Source organism: Chelonia mydas, chromosome 13 (assembly GCF_015237465.2).
Source record: "Chelonia mydas isolate rCheMyd1 chromosome 13, rCheMyd1.pri.v2, whole genome shotgun sequence".
NCBI lineage: Eukaryota > Metazoa > Chordata > Testudines > Cheloniidae > Chelonia > Chelonia mydas.
Window position 1 is genome coordinate 35,529,492 of NC_051253.2, and position 18,691 is coordinate 35,548,182.

An 18,691-nucleotide genomic window follows, 5' to 3' on the forward strand; every position below is an offset into this window, starting at 1 on the left:
GTTGATCACTACAAAATAGTTATTGGCTACACCATATCGAGGTAGCAGATGGGAGATCACATCCCCTTGCCCCCTTTCACACACCTCTTTTCTTCCTATGGCAGTAGCAGATGAGAGCAGCCAGGGCTCCACCCATAAGCAAGAGGCCACCAGTTCTCAGCAGAATATCACGTGTGAGGTTGTTCATACAGCAGACAAAGGAAAGGGAGGGAAGGGGACATGAGAACAGCCAGACAACTCTGGGACAAAGTCTGGGACCCACAGAGGAATCTGCCCTTGCAACAAATTTGCTCTGACAACCCTTCACTGTGTTGTCTATGGCAAGTTCCATCTGTAATAGCCTGCTCTTTGTTCCAAAAAGGGGAAGGATGGTTCAGTGGTTATTGAGCTGGCCTTGAACATTGGATATTGGGGTTAAATTCCCTGTTCTCCCACAGGCCTGCTGTGGGACTTACCCTCTCCTTGCCTCCATTCCCCATCTCTAAAATGGGCACTGTGGGGCTAAATCAATTAAAAACATTGTGAGGAGCTCAGATACTTGGGCCATGGAAGGGTCATAGATAGAAAGGGCCTGAGGGGGAGAAGGGGGATTTTCATCTCTACTTTGTTTTCCATCTCCGTGTGACACCTCTTCCAATCTCCCTTTCCCATGAGAGCTCCTGGGGATGGTTCTCCTTGACTGGGAGCAACGCACTGAGCTGAATTAAGTAATTTGGGAAGTCTAACCTGTCCTTGTGACATTGACAGTGACATTGACAGCCTGGCTCCTGGGGCACGGGATTCACCTCCTGCTCACGTTCTCCTCATACCCGCAGGTGAATTCCCTGGTGTTGTTGGGACCGGCCTGCGGGATGCTGAGCACAGAGACATTCATATGTCAAGCTTCCTTCCCCACTCTGAACTCTAGGGTACAGATGTGGGGACCTGCATGAAAACCCCTAAGCTTATTTTTACAGCTTAGGTTAAAACTTCCCCAAGGTACAAACTATTTTCCTTTTTCCCTTGGACTTTATTGCTGCCAGCACCAAGCGTCTAACAGATATATAACCGGGAAAGAGCCCGCTTGGAAACGTCTTCCCCCCCCCCAATCCTCCCAAACCCTACACCCTACACCCAATCCACCCAAACCCTGGGGAAGGCTTGATAAAAATCCTCACCAATTTACATAGGTGAACGCAGACCCAAACCCTTGGATCTTAAGAACAACGAAAAAGCACTCAGGTTCTTATAAGAAGAATTTTAATAGAAGAAAAAGTAAAAGAATCACCTCTGTAAAATCAGGATGGTAAATACCTTACAGGGTGTCAAGGTTCCTCCCCCACTCTGAACTCTAGGGTACAGATGTGGGGACCTGCATGAAAACCTCCTAAGCTTACTTTCACCAGCTTAGGTTAAAACTTCCCCAAGGTACAAATTAATTTTATCCTTTGTCCCTGGATCTCCACTGCCACCACCAAACTCTAACTGGGTTTACTGGGAAACGTAGTTTGAACACATCTTTCCCCCCAAAATTCTCCCAACCCTTGCACCCCACTTCCTGGGGAAGGTTTGGTAAAAATCCTCACCAATTTGCATAGGTGACCACAGACCCAAACCCTTGGATCTGAGAACAATGAAAAAGCATTCAGTTTTCTTACAAGAAGACTTTTAATAGAAGTAAAGAAATCACCTCTGTAAAATCAGGATGGTAGATACCTTACAGGGTAATTAGATTCAAAATATAGATAATCCCTCTAGGCAAAACCTTAAGTTACAAAAAGGATACACAGACTGGAATAGTCATTCTATTCAGCACAGTCCTTTTCTCAGCCATTTAAAGAAATCATAATCTAACACATACCTAGCTAGATTACTTACTAAAGTTCTAAGACTCCATTCCTGGTCTATCCCCAGCAAAAGCAGCATACAGACAGACGCAGACCCTTTGTTTCTCTCCCTCCTCCCAGCTTTTGAAAGTATCTTGTCTCCTCATTGGTCACTTTGGTCAGGTGCCAGCGAGGTTACCTTTAGCTTCTTAACCCTTTACAGGTGAGAGGATTTTTCCTCTGGCCAGGAGGGATTTTAAAGGGGTTTACCCTTCCCTTTATATTTATGACACAGGGTAATCAGATTCAAAACATAGAGAATCCCTCTAGGCAAAACCTTAAGTTACAAATAGACACAAAAACAGGAATACCCATTCCATTCAGCACAGGTTATTTTCTCAGCCATTTAAACAAACAGAATCTAACGTATCTCAAGCTAGATTACTTACTAAGTTCTAAGACTCCATTCCTTTCTGTTCCCGGCAAATGCATCACACACACAGACAGAGAGAGACATTGTTTCTCCCTCCCTCCAGCTTTTGAAAGCATCTTGTCTCCTCATTGGTCATTTTGGTCAGGTGCCAGTGAGGTTATCCTAGCTTCTTAACCCTTTACAGGTGAAAGGGTTTTTCCTCTGGCCAGGAGGGATTTTAAAGGTGTTTACTCTTCCCTTTATATTTATGACACACACAAAGATGGACTACAAGCCGCCAGGAACAGTATCCCTGGTAATGTCACGGCAAACCTGGTGGCTGAACTTTGTGACTTTGTCCTCACCCATAACTATTTCGTATTTGGGGACAATGTATACCTTCAAATCAGCGGCACTGCTATGGGTACCCGCATGGCCCCACAGTATGCCAACATTTTTATGGCTGACTTAGAACAACGCTTCCTTAGCTCTCATCCCCTAACGCCCCTACTCTACTTGCGCTACATTGATGACATCTTCATCATCTGGACCCATGGAAAAGAAGCCCTTGATGAATTCCACCATGATTTCAACAACTTCCACCCCACCAACCTCAGCCTGGACCAGTCCACACAGAGATCCACTTCCTGGACACTACTGTGCTAATAAGCGATGGTCACATAAACACCACTCTGTACCGGAAACCTACTGACCGCTATACTTACCTACATGCCTCCAGCTTTCATTCAGACCATACCACATGAGCCATTGTCTACAGTCAAGCTCTACGATACAACTGCATTTACTCCAACCCCTCAGACAGAGACAAACACCTACAAGATCTCTATCAAGCGTTCTTACAACTACAATACCCACCTGCTGAAGTGAAGAAACAGATTGACAGAGCCAGAAGAGTACCCAGGAGTCACCTACTACGGGACAGGCCCCACAAAGAAAAGAACAGAACGCCACTAGCCATCACCTTCAGCCCCCAACTCAAAACTCTCCAACGCATCATCAAGGATCTACAACCTATCCTGAAGGACGACCCATCACTCTCACAGATCTTGGGAGACAGGCCAGTCCTTGCATACAGACAGCCCCCCAACCTGAAGCAAATACTCACCAGATCGTGCAGGTGATGAGCAGGGGGAGTCTTTTGCTCACTGCTCCAGAAGGGGGATCCAGCTCGAGCACGGGCTGGGGAGGGGGATCTGTGGGGAGCAGAGCAAAGGGGAGGAGTCAGCTGGGAAATGGCAGTGGGGGAAGTGGAGATGGTGCCCAGAATTCAGTTTATTCAGAGCTGACCTGTGTTCTCTCTCCAGAGCCTCTTGCTTCACCTCAGGATCCCGAGGGGCTCCCAAATGAAATAAGTGAGAGCCGGGCTAGGGGGATATCTTCCTTAAGCTACAATATGGGGATGGGATGTAGGAGTCAAAAGGTGGCCTGGGTCACCAGGATGTGATTCATTTTCTGTCACTTCTCCATTGCCTGTGCCCCAGCCCGTGATATTTATGGACCCTCTGTAGATAGGGAGGGCCCAGGGCATCTGGGGATTCCCGCCCCATCTGGCCAGACTGTGTGAGAGCTGGATGCCCTGCTGGGATTCTACCTTCCCAGAGGGTACACATGCAAGGTGACCATGTCTGATGCCCAGGTCTGTGTCCAGGCTGGTGGAGAGGGAATGGCTTTTCCCAACTTGGATCTCCTGGCTGGATCGGGGTACCCAGTACAGACAGGTGCAGAACCCAGAGCCCCCCAGCTGTGCGATGCTCTATGGATGGGTGAAGCTGCCCCTGGATGAGCCCCCAGCTGAGGTGCTCCATCTGCCCACCATGTTGAAGTGGATCCTTCAGCTTTGTGACCCCAGGGGCAGCCCAGCATGTGAGGGGAACAGGGTCTCCGGGGAGGTACTCAGGGAGATCAGGACTCAGGGAGAGGGACGGGGCCACAGAGGGGTCTGGAAAACAAGGGTCAGCATTAGATAGAGAAGAAGGTCACACCTGTCCGGGATCTCTGGAAGGGCTTGGGAGGTGGGGGCAGATGTTACCAGGTCAAATTCATCTCAGGAATTAGAGGGGGATGGAGACTTCTCCATGGGAAACTCCCTGCACCACTGTACCTCACAGAGCTCCAACCCTGCACTTTCCCCCCACGTTACCCAGCAGGAGACAGCGGATTATCCCTCTCTGGCATATTGGTGCCAGCATGGGGACTGGGTAAGATGCCATTAACTGATCCATCTCCTGATGATAATCATGAATGAAGTGGCAGGGCTGGAGGCTTAGAATGGACTATATAGTGAGCTCCTCACAGCAGTGCCCTCTAAATGACAAATTTACTAATTAGCTGGGAGCCTCTCCCTGCTGTTGGGGAGCCCAACCCCACCATGCCTTGTCTGACACCAGGGCCTGACAGAGACCAGAGATGGGGGAGACTTGCGGTTTGTTTCATTAAGTTTTCAAATGTTACTACTGACTGGCAGCCCCCAAACCCCAAAGTAGCACCTATGCCCCCTCCAAACACACCAGGGGATCCAGAGACCCAGGGAGTGACATTGATCAGAGACAGGTTGAAACTGACCAGGTGGATGGCCCCCTCTGGAGCTGAAAAACTGAGCTGTGTTGCACCCGACACTTGGAGCAGAGATACGCAGCAAACAGCAGGAGACGGGGGTCTGAGTGTGTCAGGGTCACAGATTCACTACTTATGAATATCAAGTACTGTGAGCTCAGAGTGAGTTTGGGGGCAGATGAACGGACTGAAAGAGTGGGGTGGGTGGAGAGAATGTTTGTGACGAAGTGGGTTTTTTCCCTCGTTATGTTGTATGGGAATCTTACTGTTTTGCATGAATGCCGTGTGTGCCTCAGTTTCCCTGTGTATTGCATCAATGTCTAGGTGGTGGGAATAAGGGTGTGTGACTTTTGCGGGGGCTGCTCCAGCTGCCCCCATGGATGCTATGGCCGCCGCTTCGTAACCTGAGACCCAGGACGGGGATGTGACCAGTTGACTCTTGGCCCGGGAAGCGAGACAAAGGCCGGAGGAGGAGCCACGGGCAGGGCAGGGGCCAGGCAGCTGGAAGCAAGTCAGTCTCGGCTGGCTTGTGGCGCACGAGGAGGGCCAGAGCCCTGGCTCTGGGCTCCCCACCCCCCAGGATGGACTTGGCTGAAAGTCACTGATTTCTGTGGGAACAAGTTCTGCCCTACGCTGTGTTCCTGTCGACAAATAAACCTTCTGTTTTACTGGCTGGCTGAGAGCCACATCTGACTGCGGAGTTGGGGTGCAGAGCCCTCTGGCTTACCCAGGAGCCCCCCCTGGGCAGACTTGCTGTAGGAAGCCCACGGTGTGGAAGGGGATGCTGAATGCTCCGAGGTCAGACCCAGGAAGATGTAAGCTTCTTGCCCTGGAGACAGTCTGCTCAGAGAGAGGAGGTTCCCCCAGAGTCCTGCCTGGCTTCATATGGAGTAGTTCCAGAGCATCGCTCCGGAGACTCTGTGACAGGGGGCTGGGAGGCAGGACTCCTGGGTTCTGTCCTGGCTCTGGGAGGGGGAGTGGGGTCTAGTAGTTAGAGCAGGGGGGTTTGGGAGCCAGGGCTCATGGGGTCTATCACAAGTCTGGGAGGAGTTTGAGTCTAGTGGTTAGAGCTGCTGGTAAATGCCCCTGTCCAACCATGTCCTTCTGAATTAAACTTGTTTCTGGCCCAGTTTGGTTGGTGCCATTTTTTATTCATGTATCAACTGTGGAGCAGTGGGAGGTTTGGGGACCCTGGTATTTTCAGGGTGTCCCAAGGGAGACAAACTATGTCCCTATAGTGACTTGCACTGAGTCAACTGAAATCTCCCGCTCCGATTGAGCTTTTATGCTTACAAGGCTGAGAGCGCTGCGAACGGGACCGGACATCAAAGCTGCACTAGGGCAAACCCTGGATGACAGCTTCCTGATGAACTAAAAGTGACTCTGATTACTTCGATCAACAGACATGCAAATCATGCCCTGGTAAGGAGGGCTGGCCCCAGGCCAGGAGGCTGGTTGCATTAAAGATATAATACTGCAATTTCTCTACTTGCGTTCTGGGCAGAAATACCCTTGAGCACATCGGGAACATCAAACAATGAAAAGAACCCTCCAGCAGTGACAGCCATTTCATCACTATAAATGGCCCAGACCCCCAGCTTGGGTCAGTGGGTCAGATCCCCAGCTGGGGTGAATGGGTTGTAGCTCGATTGGAGTCAATGGGGCAGATCCCAGCTGGGGTCAATGGGCCATAGCTTCCAAGTGGGTGTAAACCAGTGTAACTCAAGGAAGATTCCTTTACACCAGCTGGTACCCTGGGAAGATCCAGCCCACGGGGACAGCTGCTCCAGCCCCTCCCCCCAGCACTGTGTTGAAGTACAAAAGCCAGTGCAAACACTGGAGAAGGTGGCGGGAAGTGGTCAGCTGCCCTCAGCCCCTCCTTACCTGAGATGCTGCTGCCTGTCTGGCCGCCCAGCTGAGCAGTGGCTGCAAATGAGGCTGTGGCTTCCTCTGCCTCCATCACAGGGGAGGGGCCCCGCTCCCTTCTTGCACCCAGATGGGGCCTGTGGCTGAGCTGAGAACCCAGCTCCCAGCCCAGAGTGACCAGCTCAGCATGGCGCTAACTCTCCTTCTGCCTCTGCTGGGTAAGTGACCGCCCTTGGCCCTCACCCCTCTGTCTGTCTGTCTGTCTGTAGACTCCTCCCCCTCCCTGCCCCACATCCCTCCATCCCTCTGAATCCCCATCCCCTCCCTGGAGCTCTCAGCCCCTCTCTTCTCTTCTCTTCCAGCCTCTCTCCAGATACTCCTCAGACCGGTGTACCCCTCAGGTAACGACGTCTCCTGTCCTTTCTGAGCTGCTCGCGAGGGAAGGGGCATCTCAGGGAGTGAGGTCAGGGACCCCGCTCCCCTCACACTGTGGTGTTTGGAATAGCAAGGAGGGGGGATCCCCGGGTGCCCTCATGTCATCCCCTGGGTGGGCCAGGCCGCCCCATTCACAGGTATCTCCTTTGGAACCTGCCCCAGCAGCAGCAGCTCCAGTCCACAGCCATGTCCATGGGGATGGAAGAGTGACCCCAGCTGGTCCCTTTGGTGGGTCCCACCCCAGGCCATAGGGGAGAAGATGCCTCCTTCCCCATGGTGCTACCCACCTGCACATTGGCAGCCTCAGCAGAGAAAGCGAGGGCTGGACGGGCCATGGAGACTGACCACTCACCTCCCCATTACACTGAGTCCCTCCTGGTCAGGGGCCCATCACTGTGGGGCTGAATGTGGAGGGGGGGCTCTCTCTGCCCCAGCTCTGGCCTCCCACAAAGGACTAAGGGCCCGGGGGCACAGACTCAGCCCCGCCCAGAGGACATTAAAAGCAGGTTCTTCAGAGACCCCAGAGGAAACACGGTGGTGGAAAAACTGCCCCCCCTCCCTTCCCTTCCCCACATCCGCCTGAGCTTCCTCTTTTCTTTTCAATGCCTTCTAGCTACTGCTAGGCAGGTCTGATGGTTGGCTGATGGATTCTCCCCCCTCTTCTACCACTGCCCCTGGATAGAGAACATGGGGTGAATACCCTGATGGAAATGGGGGTCTTTGGGTTGAACCATTTGTATCAACAATCCCCATTTTTGCACCCACTTCCCCCTGGATGGAGAGTGTGACGGGTTGGATCACAGAAAACCCCTTGGGAACTGCCAACTGATGTGCTTAGACTACCTCTGAGACATTTCCCCTGCCAGCTTGGGACTTCAGAACATTGCCTGGCTTGAGCCAGACACGCCTGCCTGCTGAAAACCCAGACCAAAGTCTGAAGCAGGTCCCCGAACGCTGTAAGCTTAACTGAAAACGGCTTAAGAAGTGTTCCTGTCTCTAACACTCAGATGCCCAACTCCCAATGGGATACAAACCCCAAATAAATCCATTTTACCCTGTATAAAGCTTATACAGGATAAACTCATAAATTGTTCGCCCTCTATAACACTGATAGAGAGATATGTACAGCTGTTCCCCACCCTCCACCCCCCTGGCATTAATACATACTCTGGGTTAATTAATAAGTAAAAGGTGATTTTATTAAATACAAAAAGTAGGATTTAAGTGGTTCCAAGTAGTAACAGACAGAACAAAGTAAATTACCAAACAAAATAAAATAAAACACGCAAGTCTATGCCTAATACAGTAAGAAGGTGATTACAGATGAAACCTCACCCTCAAAGATGTTCCAGTAAGCTTCTTTTACAGACTAGGCTCCTTCTAGTCTGGGTCCAGCAATCACTCACGCACCCCCTGTAGTTACTGTCCTTTGTCCCTGTCAAGGTTCCTTCCCCACTCTGAACTCTAGGGTACAGATGTGGGGACCTGCATGAAAACCTCCTAAGCTTACTTTTACCAGCTTAGGTTAAAACTTCCCCAAGGTACAAACTATTTTACCCTTTGCCCTTGGACTTCCACTGCCACCACCAAACTTTATCTGGGTTCCTGAAAAAACGTAGTTTGGAAAGGTCTTTCCCCACAAAATCCTCCCAACCCTTGCACCCCATTTCCTGGGGAAGGTTTGGTAAAAATCCTCACCAATTTGCATAGGTGACCACAGACCCAAACCCTTGGATCTTAGAACAATGAAAAAACATTCAGTTTCCTTACAAGAAGACTTTTAATAGAAGTAAAAAAGAACCACCTCTGTAAAATCAGGATGGTAAATACCTTACAGGGTAATTAGATTCAAAACATAGAGAATCCCTCTAGGGAAAACCTTAAGTTACAAAAAAGACACACAGACAGGAATAGTCATTCTATTCAGCACAGCTATTTTCTCAGCCATTTAAAGAAATCATAATCTAACACATACCTAGCTAGATTACTTACTAAGTTCTAAGACTCCATTCCTGTTCTGTCCCCGGCAAAAGCATCACACAGACAGACACAGACCCTTTGTTTTTCTCCCTCCTCCCAGCTTTTGAAAGTATCTTGTCTCCTCATTGGTCATTTTGGTCAGGTGCCAGCAAGGTTACCTTTAGCTTCTTAACCCTTTACAGGTGAGAGGATTTTTTCCTCTGGCCAGGAGGGATTTTAAAGGGGTTTACCCTTCCCTTTATATTTATGACAGTCCCAGTTTCTTTCAGGTATCCTTTGGGGTGGAGAGGCTATCTCTTGAGCCAGCTGAAGACAAAATGGAGGGGTCTCCCAGGGGTTTAAATAGACTTTGTCTTGTGGGTGGACACCCCTCTTTCCCCCTGTGTAGAATCCAGCTACAAAATGGAGTTTTGGAGTCACATGGGCAAGTCACATGTCCATGCGTGACTGAGTTCCTTACCAGCCAAGCCACATTCCTGGGAAAGCTCAGATGTGGATTGGCGTCTCCACGTTCATTATTGGCTTAAGTGTTTCTTGATTGGTCACTTATTGAGAATAGTCTTTTCTCAGGAAGCTGACCAACCGCTTCACTGAGGCTACTTAAGATTAAATAGGTTTCAGAGTAGCAGCCATATTAGTCTGTATCCGCAAAAAGAAAAGGAGTACTAGTGGCACCTTAGAGACTAACCAATTTATTTGAGCATAAGCTTTCGTGAGCTACAGCATCCGATGAAGTGAGCTGTAGCTCACGAAAGCTTATGCTCAAATAAATTGGTTAGTCTCTAAGGTGCCACTAGTCCTCCTGTTCTTTTTAAGATTAAATAAGTACACAGCCAATATTCATAACTTCAAATGCAAAAATGATACATGCATACAAATAGGATGAATATATTCACTAGATCATAACCTTTATAGAGATATGTTACATGGCATACGTAGCATAAAACATATTCCAGTTATGTCATATATAAATTTATGAGCATATTCCCATAAAGCACTATGGGGTGCAACATTACAGAGAGTGTGGGGATTTGGGGGTGCATCAGGTGGATGAAGGATCCTTTTTGCCCTATCTCTGTTCCTCATGCCCCTAATCCCTGATGAGAAAAGCAGATTCTCTCCTGGGCTCCTGCCCCCATCTCTGAATTATTCCTCAGCACAGTCTGGGTCCCACCCACTCTGCCATCTCCTCTGTGCAAGGGGGGGGGGGAACCAGCACATTGTGGGTCAGAGGGGGGATATTATCAAGGGGAAGAAGGCTGTGGGATGGAGGGTGTTAAGTTTCACAGATGGGGGAGCTGGAATTTGCCCAGACGCACAAAGAGTGGGTCCATCTTATAGTGAGAGACTCCAGGAGCTGGAGGTGTTTAGCGTAACAAAGAGAAGGTTAAGGGGGAGTTGATCACAATCTAGCAGTTCCTATGTGGGGAACAGAAATTGGACAATCGACGGCTCATCAGTTGAACAGACAAAGATCAAACATGGCCCAATGGCTGGGAGCTGGAGCTAGATAAATTCAGACTGAAAATAAGGTGCAGATTTTAAGAGTGAGGGGAACTAACCACTGGGACAATACCCCATGGGTCGTGGTGGATTCTCCAGCACTGGTGATTTCTGAATCAAGTCTGAATGTTTCTCTCAGAGATCTGCTCTAGGTCACAGAGGAATCACTGCAGGGAAGTCCTAGCGCCTGGATGACACAGGAAGTTGGACTCCATGATCACAATGGTCCCTTGTGGCCTTGGAATCTATAAAAAGATCCCAGAGGGAGAGAGACGGGCCATGGTCTATTTTCTGTGGTGTATTTCCCAGTGTGGGTGTGGCTGCTGAGCAGTGAGATGAGGCTGGTTTGTGATCATGTCTGTCCAGGACTCATCTCTTCCGCCTTCTCCCTTCTTATTCCATCGTGGCCTCTCCCTCAACAGTGACCCCCTGCCTCTCTTCTAGATCTCTCGCCGGCCCCCAAACTCTTGCGGGAGTACTGGTACACAGTGTATCTCGCAGGGGAGCAGGTTAACCTCACATGCTCGGCTCCTGGGCATGAGGAGGTTTCAGGATACAGATTCTTCTATCACAAAGGGCAGCAGGACCCTAGCGTAGTCCTCAACCCTAATGCTGGAGCCCGGCTGGAGTTCACAGCAGAAAAGGGAAATGCTGGGTCATACAGCTGTGCGTACTGGAGATTGGAATCCAATCAAGAGATCTCATCTAGGAACAGTAGCTCCGTCTCCATAATAGTGACAGGTGAGCCCCTGTTTTTCCTGCTGTTTGATGGGAGTGTCCCTGGAATCTGAAGCCCACCCCAACACCCCAGCATCTCCCCCTGTCTCTGGTCAGGGCCACTCCCAGCATCTCAGAAACTTTGTGGTGGCCTCAGGAGGTCCCTACTGATCAGCAAAGACTGGGCACTGATGGGTCACTGCTGTGGGCAAGCTCAAAGCACCAGGGTCCCAGGTGGGTGCTGTCAGGGCCACCCTCTGTAAATCTACAGCCCTGCAGCTGCCTGGATTCCTGTCATGATTTCTGTCGGGGGAGGCATTGGTTACTATCATGTTACCCGACCCCCCGCCAGCACCAATATGCCAGGATCCCTCCCTGCCCATGTGTATGAGAAGGGAAGGTGCTATCCTGATGTGCTTGGCCCCTGGGGTGAAAGCACCATAGGACACAAATTAGTCTATCATGGCAGGGATATGGTCTCCAAAGAGGTCCCTGGTTCCAGTGGAGTGACTGGGTGACACTCACAGCTCAGACAGAGACCATCCATACCGTAGCCCTGCTGGGAAACATGTGGGCACAGTGCAGGGTTGAGGTTCAGTGAGGTACAGGGGTGCAGGGAGTTTTCCATGGAGAAGTCTCCAACCCCTCCTAATTCCTGAAATGAAATTTGCCTTGTAATATCTGCCCCTCACCTCCCAGGTCCTTCCACAGATTCCAGCTGGTATGACACTTCTTCTGTATCTAATGCTGACCCCTGTTTTCCAAAACCCCGTGCGGCCCCATCCCACTCCCTGAGCCCTGGGCACCCTGGATACCTCTCTGGAGAGACTGTTCCTGTCACATGCTGGGCTGCCCCTGGGGTCACAAAGCTGCAGGATCCAATTCAACACTGTGGGAGGGTGGAGCATCTCAGCTGGGGGCTGATCCGGGAGCAGCTTCCTCATACACTGAATGTCACAGCACTGGGAGTCTCTGGGTTACACACCTGTCTGTTCTGGGTATGCCCATCCGGCTGGGAGATCCCATCTTGGAAGAGCCAGCCCATCTCTATCAGCCTGGGGGAGGTGGCACTGGGCAGGGAAATTGGGCTGGTGTGTGTGTGTGGGTCACGGACTTTGCTCATCTATCTCCTCTCCTCATTTTGTGGGGACCTCTTCTACCTTTATTCCAGACCCTCCACCACCCCCCACCCTCTCTCTCCACCCCCTGCACCCCATCTATATCCTAGGGGAGTCGGTAATGCTGAGGTGCTCAGCTCCCTTTGGAGAGGAAGTGAAGAGATACAGGTTCTTCAATCAAAGAGGGGAGCGGATCTCCAAAGAAGACTTCAGCCAGGGCACCTGGCTGATCACCACGACTTACGCAGCAGACAGCAAGGCATACACCTGTCTGTACTGGAGACTAGAGCATGGGCGACAGATCCCGTCCAAAATGAGCCCTCCGGTCCCAGTGCCTGTGATGGGTGAGACCCTATTTCCACCTGGGGGTGTGTGACGTGAGGGTCCTCACTGGGGGGGCCCTTCTCCATCCCTTCCCAGCCACTCCTGGGAATTGTGCTGGTGCAGTCCCAGGCCATGATCCCAGGGCTCCCAGGGCTGGGAGTCCCGTTCGCAGAGCCTGGGACTTTCTCCTCTCCCCTCTGCACTGCCCCATCTGCCCCAGATGCTCCTCTCCACAGAACAATTGTCTTCCCCTCCTGCTGCTCTCCAGAGCAGCCCCCAGCCTCTCTGCTTTGCCCTTTCCACAACTCATTGCTCTTAGGCACAGACCCCACAGCCAAGGAAGGGAGCAGGTCTGTGACACGGTCCCCATTGCAACCAGGAGGGGCCAGCTGGGGTAACAGCTGAAGCAAAGAAACCAGAGCCCCAGGCCTGGATAATCCAGGCCGATCAATGGATCATAGATCATACTTCATAGGTTGCCAAGCCAGAAAGGACCACTGTGACCATCTATTCTGGCCTCCCGCATTACAGAAGCCAGAAAACTAGACCAGAACCAGTGCTAATGTCCCTCTGGCCCCTACTCCTGCCTCTTCTGATTCCACTTTGCTTATTATCCTTTCTCCCTCCTTCTACGCTGGACTCTAGTCTTTAAATTAACTTCTGCTCCTTTTATTCCCCTTCTCTTCTGCCCATTTTTCTTCTTTCATGTTCTCAATGAGCCTTACATCACAATATTCAGGCCCAAAATGGGTGCCCAGCTGAGAAAATGGCTTCCTCAATATCCTAAATGCCCACCCAATCGGCAACATGGCCGCTATACTGATGTCAACACAGTCACATAACATGGCTGCTCAAGACAGCCAAGGACATGTCTACCCAATATGTCCCCCTGATTTCCAAAATGTCTGCTCCTCAGAGACCAGCACAACATATGGCTGCCCAACATGGCCGAGAACATGGCTGCCTTGCTCCTTTACCCTCTGGGATGGTAGAATCCCAGCAAGGCCATCCAAGTCTCAGAAAGTCTGGCCAGAGAGGGTGGGATGGCCAGACAACCTGGGCCCTCCCTATCTACAGAGGGCTCCATAAATATTGGGAGCTGGGCCATTAGTAATGGAAGGAAGAAAAGGAGTACTTGTGGCACCTTAGAGACTAACCAATTTATTTGAGCATAAGCTTTCATGAGCTACAGCATCTGATGAAGTGAGCTGTAGCTCACGAAAGCTTATGCTCAAATAAATTGGTTAGTCTCTAAGGTGCCACAAGTACTCCTTTTCTTTTTGCGAATACAGACTAACACGGCTGTTACTCTGAAACCAGTAATGGAAGGGTGACAGAAAATGAATCACCTCCTGGTGACCCTGGCCACCTTATGACCCCCACATCCCAGCCCCACATTGTATCTGAAGGAATCCATCCCCATCCCCTAGCCTGGCTCTCACTTATTTCTGCGGGGGATCCCCTCAGGATCCTGAGGTAAAGCAAGAGGCTCTGGAGAGAGAGCACAGGTCAGCTCTGGGTAAACTAAATTTGGGCATCATCTCCATTTGCCCCACTGCCCTGTCCTTGCTGAACCCTTCCCTTTGCTCCTCCCCTCAGACACCCTTCCACAGCCGGTGCTGGGCATGTATCCTCTGTCTGGAGCAGTGAGTGAAGGGCTCCCCCTGTTCATCACCTGCATGGCCCCCAGGGATGCCGGCAAGCAGATGTTTCATTTCTACAACGACGGAGCCAAGATCTTTCCCGGGGACGTTGGATCTGAGGTGAACACCACAGAGTCCAGGACGTGCTCTATGAACATCTCTGTGCTCAGCATCCTGTGGTCTGGTTCCAACAACACTGGAGAATTCACCTGCGAGTATGAGGAGAATGTGAGTGGGAGGTGGATCCTGTCCCCAAGGAGCTGGGCCGTGAATGTCACAGTATCAGGTGAGGCAGGCTATGGCTTTTAACAATTTCCCACATAAATTCACCCTCGAACCCGAGACACAGTTCTCAAGCAAGCAACCAGCACACAGTGCCCCTGATGGCCAAGCGAGGTCAGGGCAGGTTACTGCATTGGAGGACAGGAAGAGAGGAGCAGAACAGACACACAGATGGGAAGAATCAGGGGTTGGTATCCACCTATCTAAGAAAGAAGGGCTGGGGTGGGTCTCACATCTCACCCTGATGGCTCCTGGGATCCAGGGGAGTTTGTCATGAATCCTGGAGGCATAGACACACAGACATCATGTGGGTCACCATTAGCAGTGATGTTTATCTACCGGTTCCACTCATTATTCTCCTCTCTCTGCAGCTCACAGCTTCCTCTGGGTCCAGGAGCTGGTAGTGGGTGGCTCCTTCTTCCTCATCAATGGCCTCATCTTCCTCGTCTCTCACTGCTGCTTCTAGATCCAGGTAACTGGCTTGCTCTGTGAAGGGAGCCCTTCAGTTTGTGCCCTGAATTCTCTCCACAGGGTGACCCATTTGGGCTGCAATCGCTCCCCTTGAATTTCTGCCTGGGAGAGGGGTCTAGAAGGTTCTGGTGGAAAGTCCAAGAGTGAGATCTGAGAAGCATCCACTGGATCTCATAGGTGCCGACTCCTTGGGTGCTCCAGGGCTGGAGCACCCAGGGGGAAAAATTAGTGGGTGCTCTGTACCCACTGGCAGCCAAGCTCCCGTCCCCCTCCCCACCTCCTCCCCCCCCACTGAGTGCACCACATCCCCGCTCCTCCGCCTACCTTCCAGTGTTTCCTGCCCGGCCGCCGCCAAACAGCTGGAGGGAGGGGGAGGAGCGGGAACGTGGTGCTCTCGGGGAGGAGGTGGGGCTGGGGCGGGGATTTGGGGAAGGAGTTGGAATAGGGGCAGGGATGGGGTGGAGTTGGAGCAGGGTGTGGGGAAGGGCTGGGAAGAGGCGGAGCAGGGGTGGGCTTCATGGAAGGGGTGGAGTGGGGGCGGGACTGGGGGCAGAGTGCGGGTCAAGCACCCAGGGGAAAGAGGGGAAGTCGGTGCCTCTGCTCAATCTGAAAGGGTTTTAGACACCACACAGGCTCCAGCAACCAACCAAAATGCATCCATGTCTGGGGAGGGGCATGGCTACTGTTTCACAGCTACGCAACTCTCATGCACAGAGTTTGCTTGCTCAGTGTGAACCCAGGAAGCCCTGCATTCACACCCTACACATGGCTGCAATGACGTGTGTATACATTCTGCCTTGCACACTCCCACCACACTGGTCAACAGTATCACTGTGGAGTATATGTGAGAACGCACCAGGTGGAGATATGGCTGTCCTCTCTGAGTCTGCTATAAAGTCTGCATTTGAACAAAGGGGAACCAGGTCTTCCCAGGGCTTGAATACAAATGAAGCAGGTGCCCAGTGACAAGAGAATTACGATGTACATATGCGGTGAACATAAGAACAGCCAGACTGGGTCAGACCAAAGGTCCATCTAGCCGAGTATCCTGTCATCTGACAGTGGCCAATGCCAGGTGCTTCAGAGGGAATGAACAGAACAGGTCATCATCAAGTGATCCATCCCCTGTCACCTGTTCCCAGCTTCTGGCAAAGCACGGTTTTGCAGCTCTGTCCACCCAGGCTAATAGCTGTTGGTGGCCCTATCCTCCATGAATTATCTAGTTCTCTTTGAACCCTGTTCTAGTCTTGGCCTTCACAACATCCTCTGGCAAAGAGTTCCACACGTTCACTGTGCGTTGTGTGAAGAAATACTTCCTTTTGTTTGTTTTGAACCTGCTGCCCTTTTCATTTGGTGACCACTAGTTCTTGTGTTAAGAAGGGTAAATAACACTTCCTTATTTCCTTTTTCCACACCAGTCATGATTTTATAGGCCCCTGTGATATCCCCCCCCTTAGTCGTCTCTTTTCCAAGCTGAAAAGTCCCAGTCTTAGTCATCTCTCCTCATACGGAAGCTGTTCCATACCCATCATCATTTTTGTTGCCCTTTTCTGTATGTTTTCCAATTCCAATATATCTTTTTTGAGATGGTGCAACCAGATTTGCACGCAGTATTCAAGATGTGGGTGTGAAAGGTTCCCCCCCACGGGCTGCCACTTGGAACTGGGGTACCACTGAGTCCCCCTGACCCACCAGCCTGTGCTCCCTTTACACTGTATTGCTGTGACCAGCCTGTCAAGCCCTCTCCCAGGCTCCAGCCTGCACTTGTACCAGCACACATACAGGTAGGGACACACCCAGCTGCAGTTACATGCAGACAGGTTCTGTAACCAGCCACTGCCTGGGAAAGCCCAGCTAGGGCACCTCTCAGTTCCTAAGGCAAGCACCCCCTCTGGAGTGTAAAGCCAAAATTATACCACCTTGCACTGCACAGGGAACTGTACAGCGTAAGCTCATGAAATTTGTCCCCTCCCTCAATGTGGAGAGGACTATACAACAGCTTTCTGCCCCGAGTTATGATTAACAGACACCTTGCTTTTAGAAGAAGCAAAACCAAGTTTATTAACTACAAACAATAGATTTTAAGTGATTATAAGGGATAGCAATCAGATCAAAGCAGATTACCTTGCAAATAAACAAAACATGCAAACTAAGCTTAACATAATGAAATCATGACTGGTGTTGAGAAAGTAAATAAGGAAGTGTTATTTACTCCTTCGCATAACACAAGTAAAAGGGGTCACCAAGTGAAATGAATAGGCAGCAGGTTTTAAACAAACACAAGGAAGTATTTTTTCACACAATGCACAGTCAACCTGTGGAACTCTTTGCCAAAGGATGTTGTGAAAACCAAGACTATAACGGGGTTGAAAGAGAACTAGATAATTCATGGAGGATAGGTCCATGAATGGCTATTAGCCAGGATGGGCAGGGATGGTGGCCCTAGTTTCTGTTTCCCAGAAGCTGGGAATGAGTGACGGGGAATGGATCACTTGATGATTACCTGTTCTGTTCATTTCCTCTGGGGCACCTGGCATTGGCCACTGTAGGAAGACAGGATACTGGGCTAGATGGACCTTTGGTCTGACCCAGTCTGGCTGTTTTTATGTTCTTTTGCTCGTATACTACATAGATCGGATATGAATAGAAAATTCTCACCTTAAATGATGATGCAAGCAGATGCAGGCTCTTAAGAGGTAAGCTGCACTAACTTACAACTTGGAATCCCCAGGTGTTTTGTTCACAGGCTAAAAATACCTCTAGCCTGGGTCCAGCACTTCCCCCAGTTCAGTCTTTGTTCCTCAGGTGTTTTCAGGAGTCTCTTTGGGTGGGGAGTCAGTGAAGAGCCACGATGATGTCCCTCCCCTGCCTGAATTAGCTGTTGGATATGGCGGGAACCCTTTGTGTCAAAGCTTGGTTCCCATGCCAGCCAGTGGAAAAACACTGGTATTCCAAGATGGAGTCCAGCACCAGGTGACCTGGTCACAAGGCCCTTTAGTGTCATATCAGCCATGAGTCAGAGGCTGTTTGTAGGTTCCTCAGGAAGGCCCCCTCCTCCCCCCACCACTGGTGGAGATAAGCTTCTTCTAAGGCCTATTGTTTTCTCCAAATGGCTCATTAACCTGAATGGGCCTTTCCCCTCCAGCCATCTAGACTGAGAGCCTTCTGCTTAGTGGGTGTTGCCCATGTGTAAACATATTTGTAACACAGATACATAATCAATATTCTTAACTTCAGATACAAAAAGGATACACGCATACAAATAGGATAATCATATTCAGTAAATTATAAAATTTTCAATGATATCTCACATGACCTATCTTGCATAAAATGCATTATGATGATGCCATAATCAATTAACAATAATATCACTGTGAAGAATATGGGGTGCCCTGTCACAGTGGGCATGCCATGCATTTATGTAGAGGCAATATGATGTTTTCTGTCTGTAAGGTGGTCGTGGCTGTCTCTCCATCCCTCTGGGACTGAGGCCACACTCCTTCGCAACAAGGCTTCTGAAAGGGCACGGTTCAGGGGGAATTAGCACCGGGGTCTCCACCA

The 18,691-nt window shown here is 50.4% G+C and overlaps 1 protein-coding gene across 7 annotated transcripts in view; it reads left to right on the top strand.

The window, feature by feature from the left end:
• Positions 1–18,691, top strand: part of LOC119567944 (Fc receptor-like protein 5) — a 47,180-nt gene that overhangs the window by 24,332 nt on the left and 4,157 nt on the right. For 3 of the 7 annotated variants that reach the window (XR_005227882.2, XM_043526876.1, XM_037915872.2), the window contains exons 1-6: positions 5,799–6,875; positions 7,020–7,058; positions 11,020–11,316; positions 12,464–12,754; positions 14,334–14,663; positions 15,031–15,131. Coding sequence is in view for 6 of the 7 variants with exons in the window: in XM_043526876.1 (XP_043382811.1) it covers positions 6,788–6,875; positions 7,020–7,058; positions 11,020–11,316; positions 12,464–12,754; positions 14,334–14,663; positions 15,031–15,125 (1,140 nt within the window). In the remaining variant the exon portion in view is untranslated. Of the gene's footprint in view, positions 1–5,798; positions 6,876–7,019; positions 7,059–11,019; positions 11,317–12,463; positions 12,755–14,333; positions 14,664–15,030; positions 15,132–18,691 lie in introns of those variants that run through there. The other 4 variants (XM_043526878.1, XM_043526877.1, XM_043526879.1 and 1 more) reach the window with 2 other exon arrangements.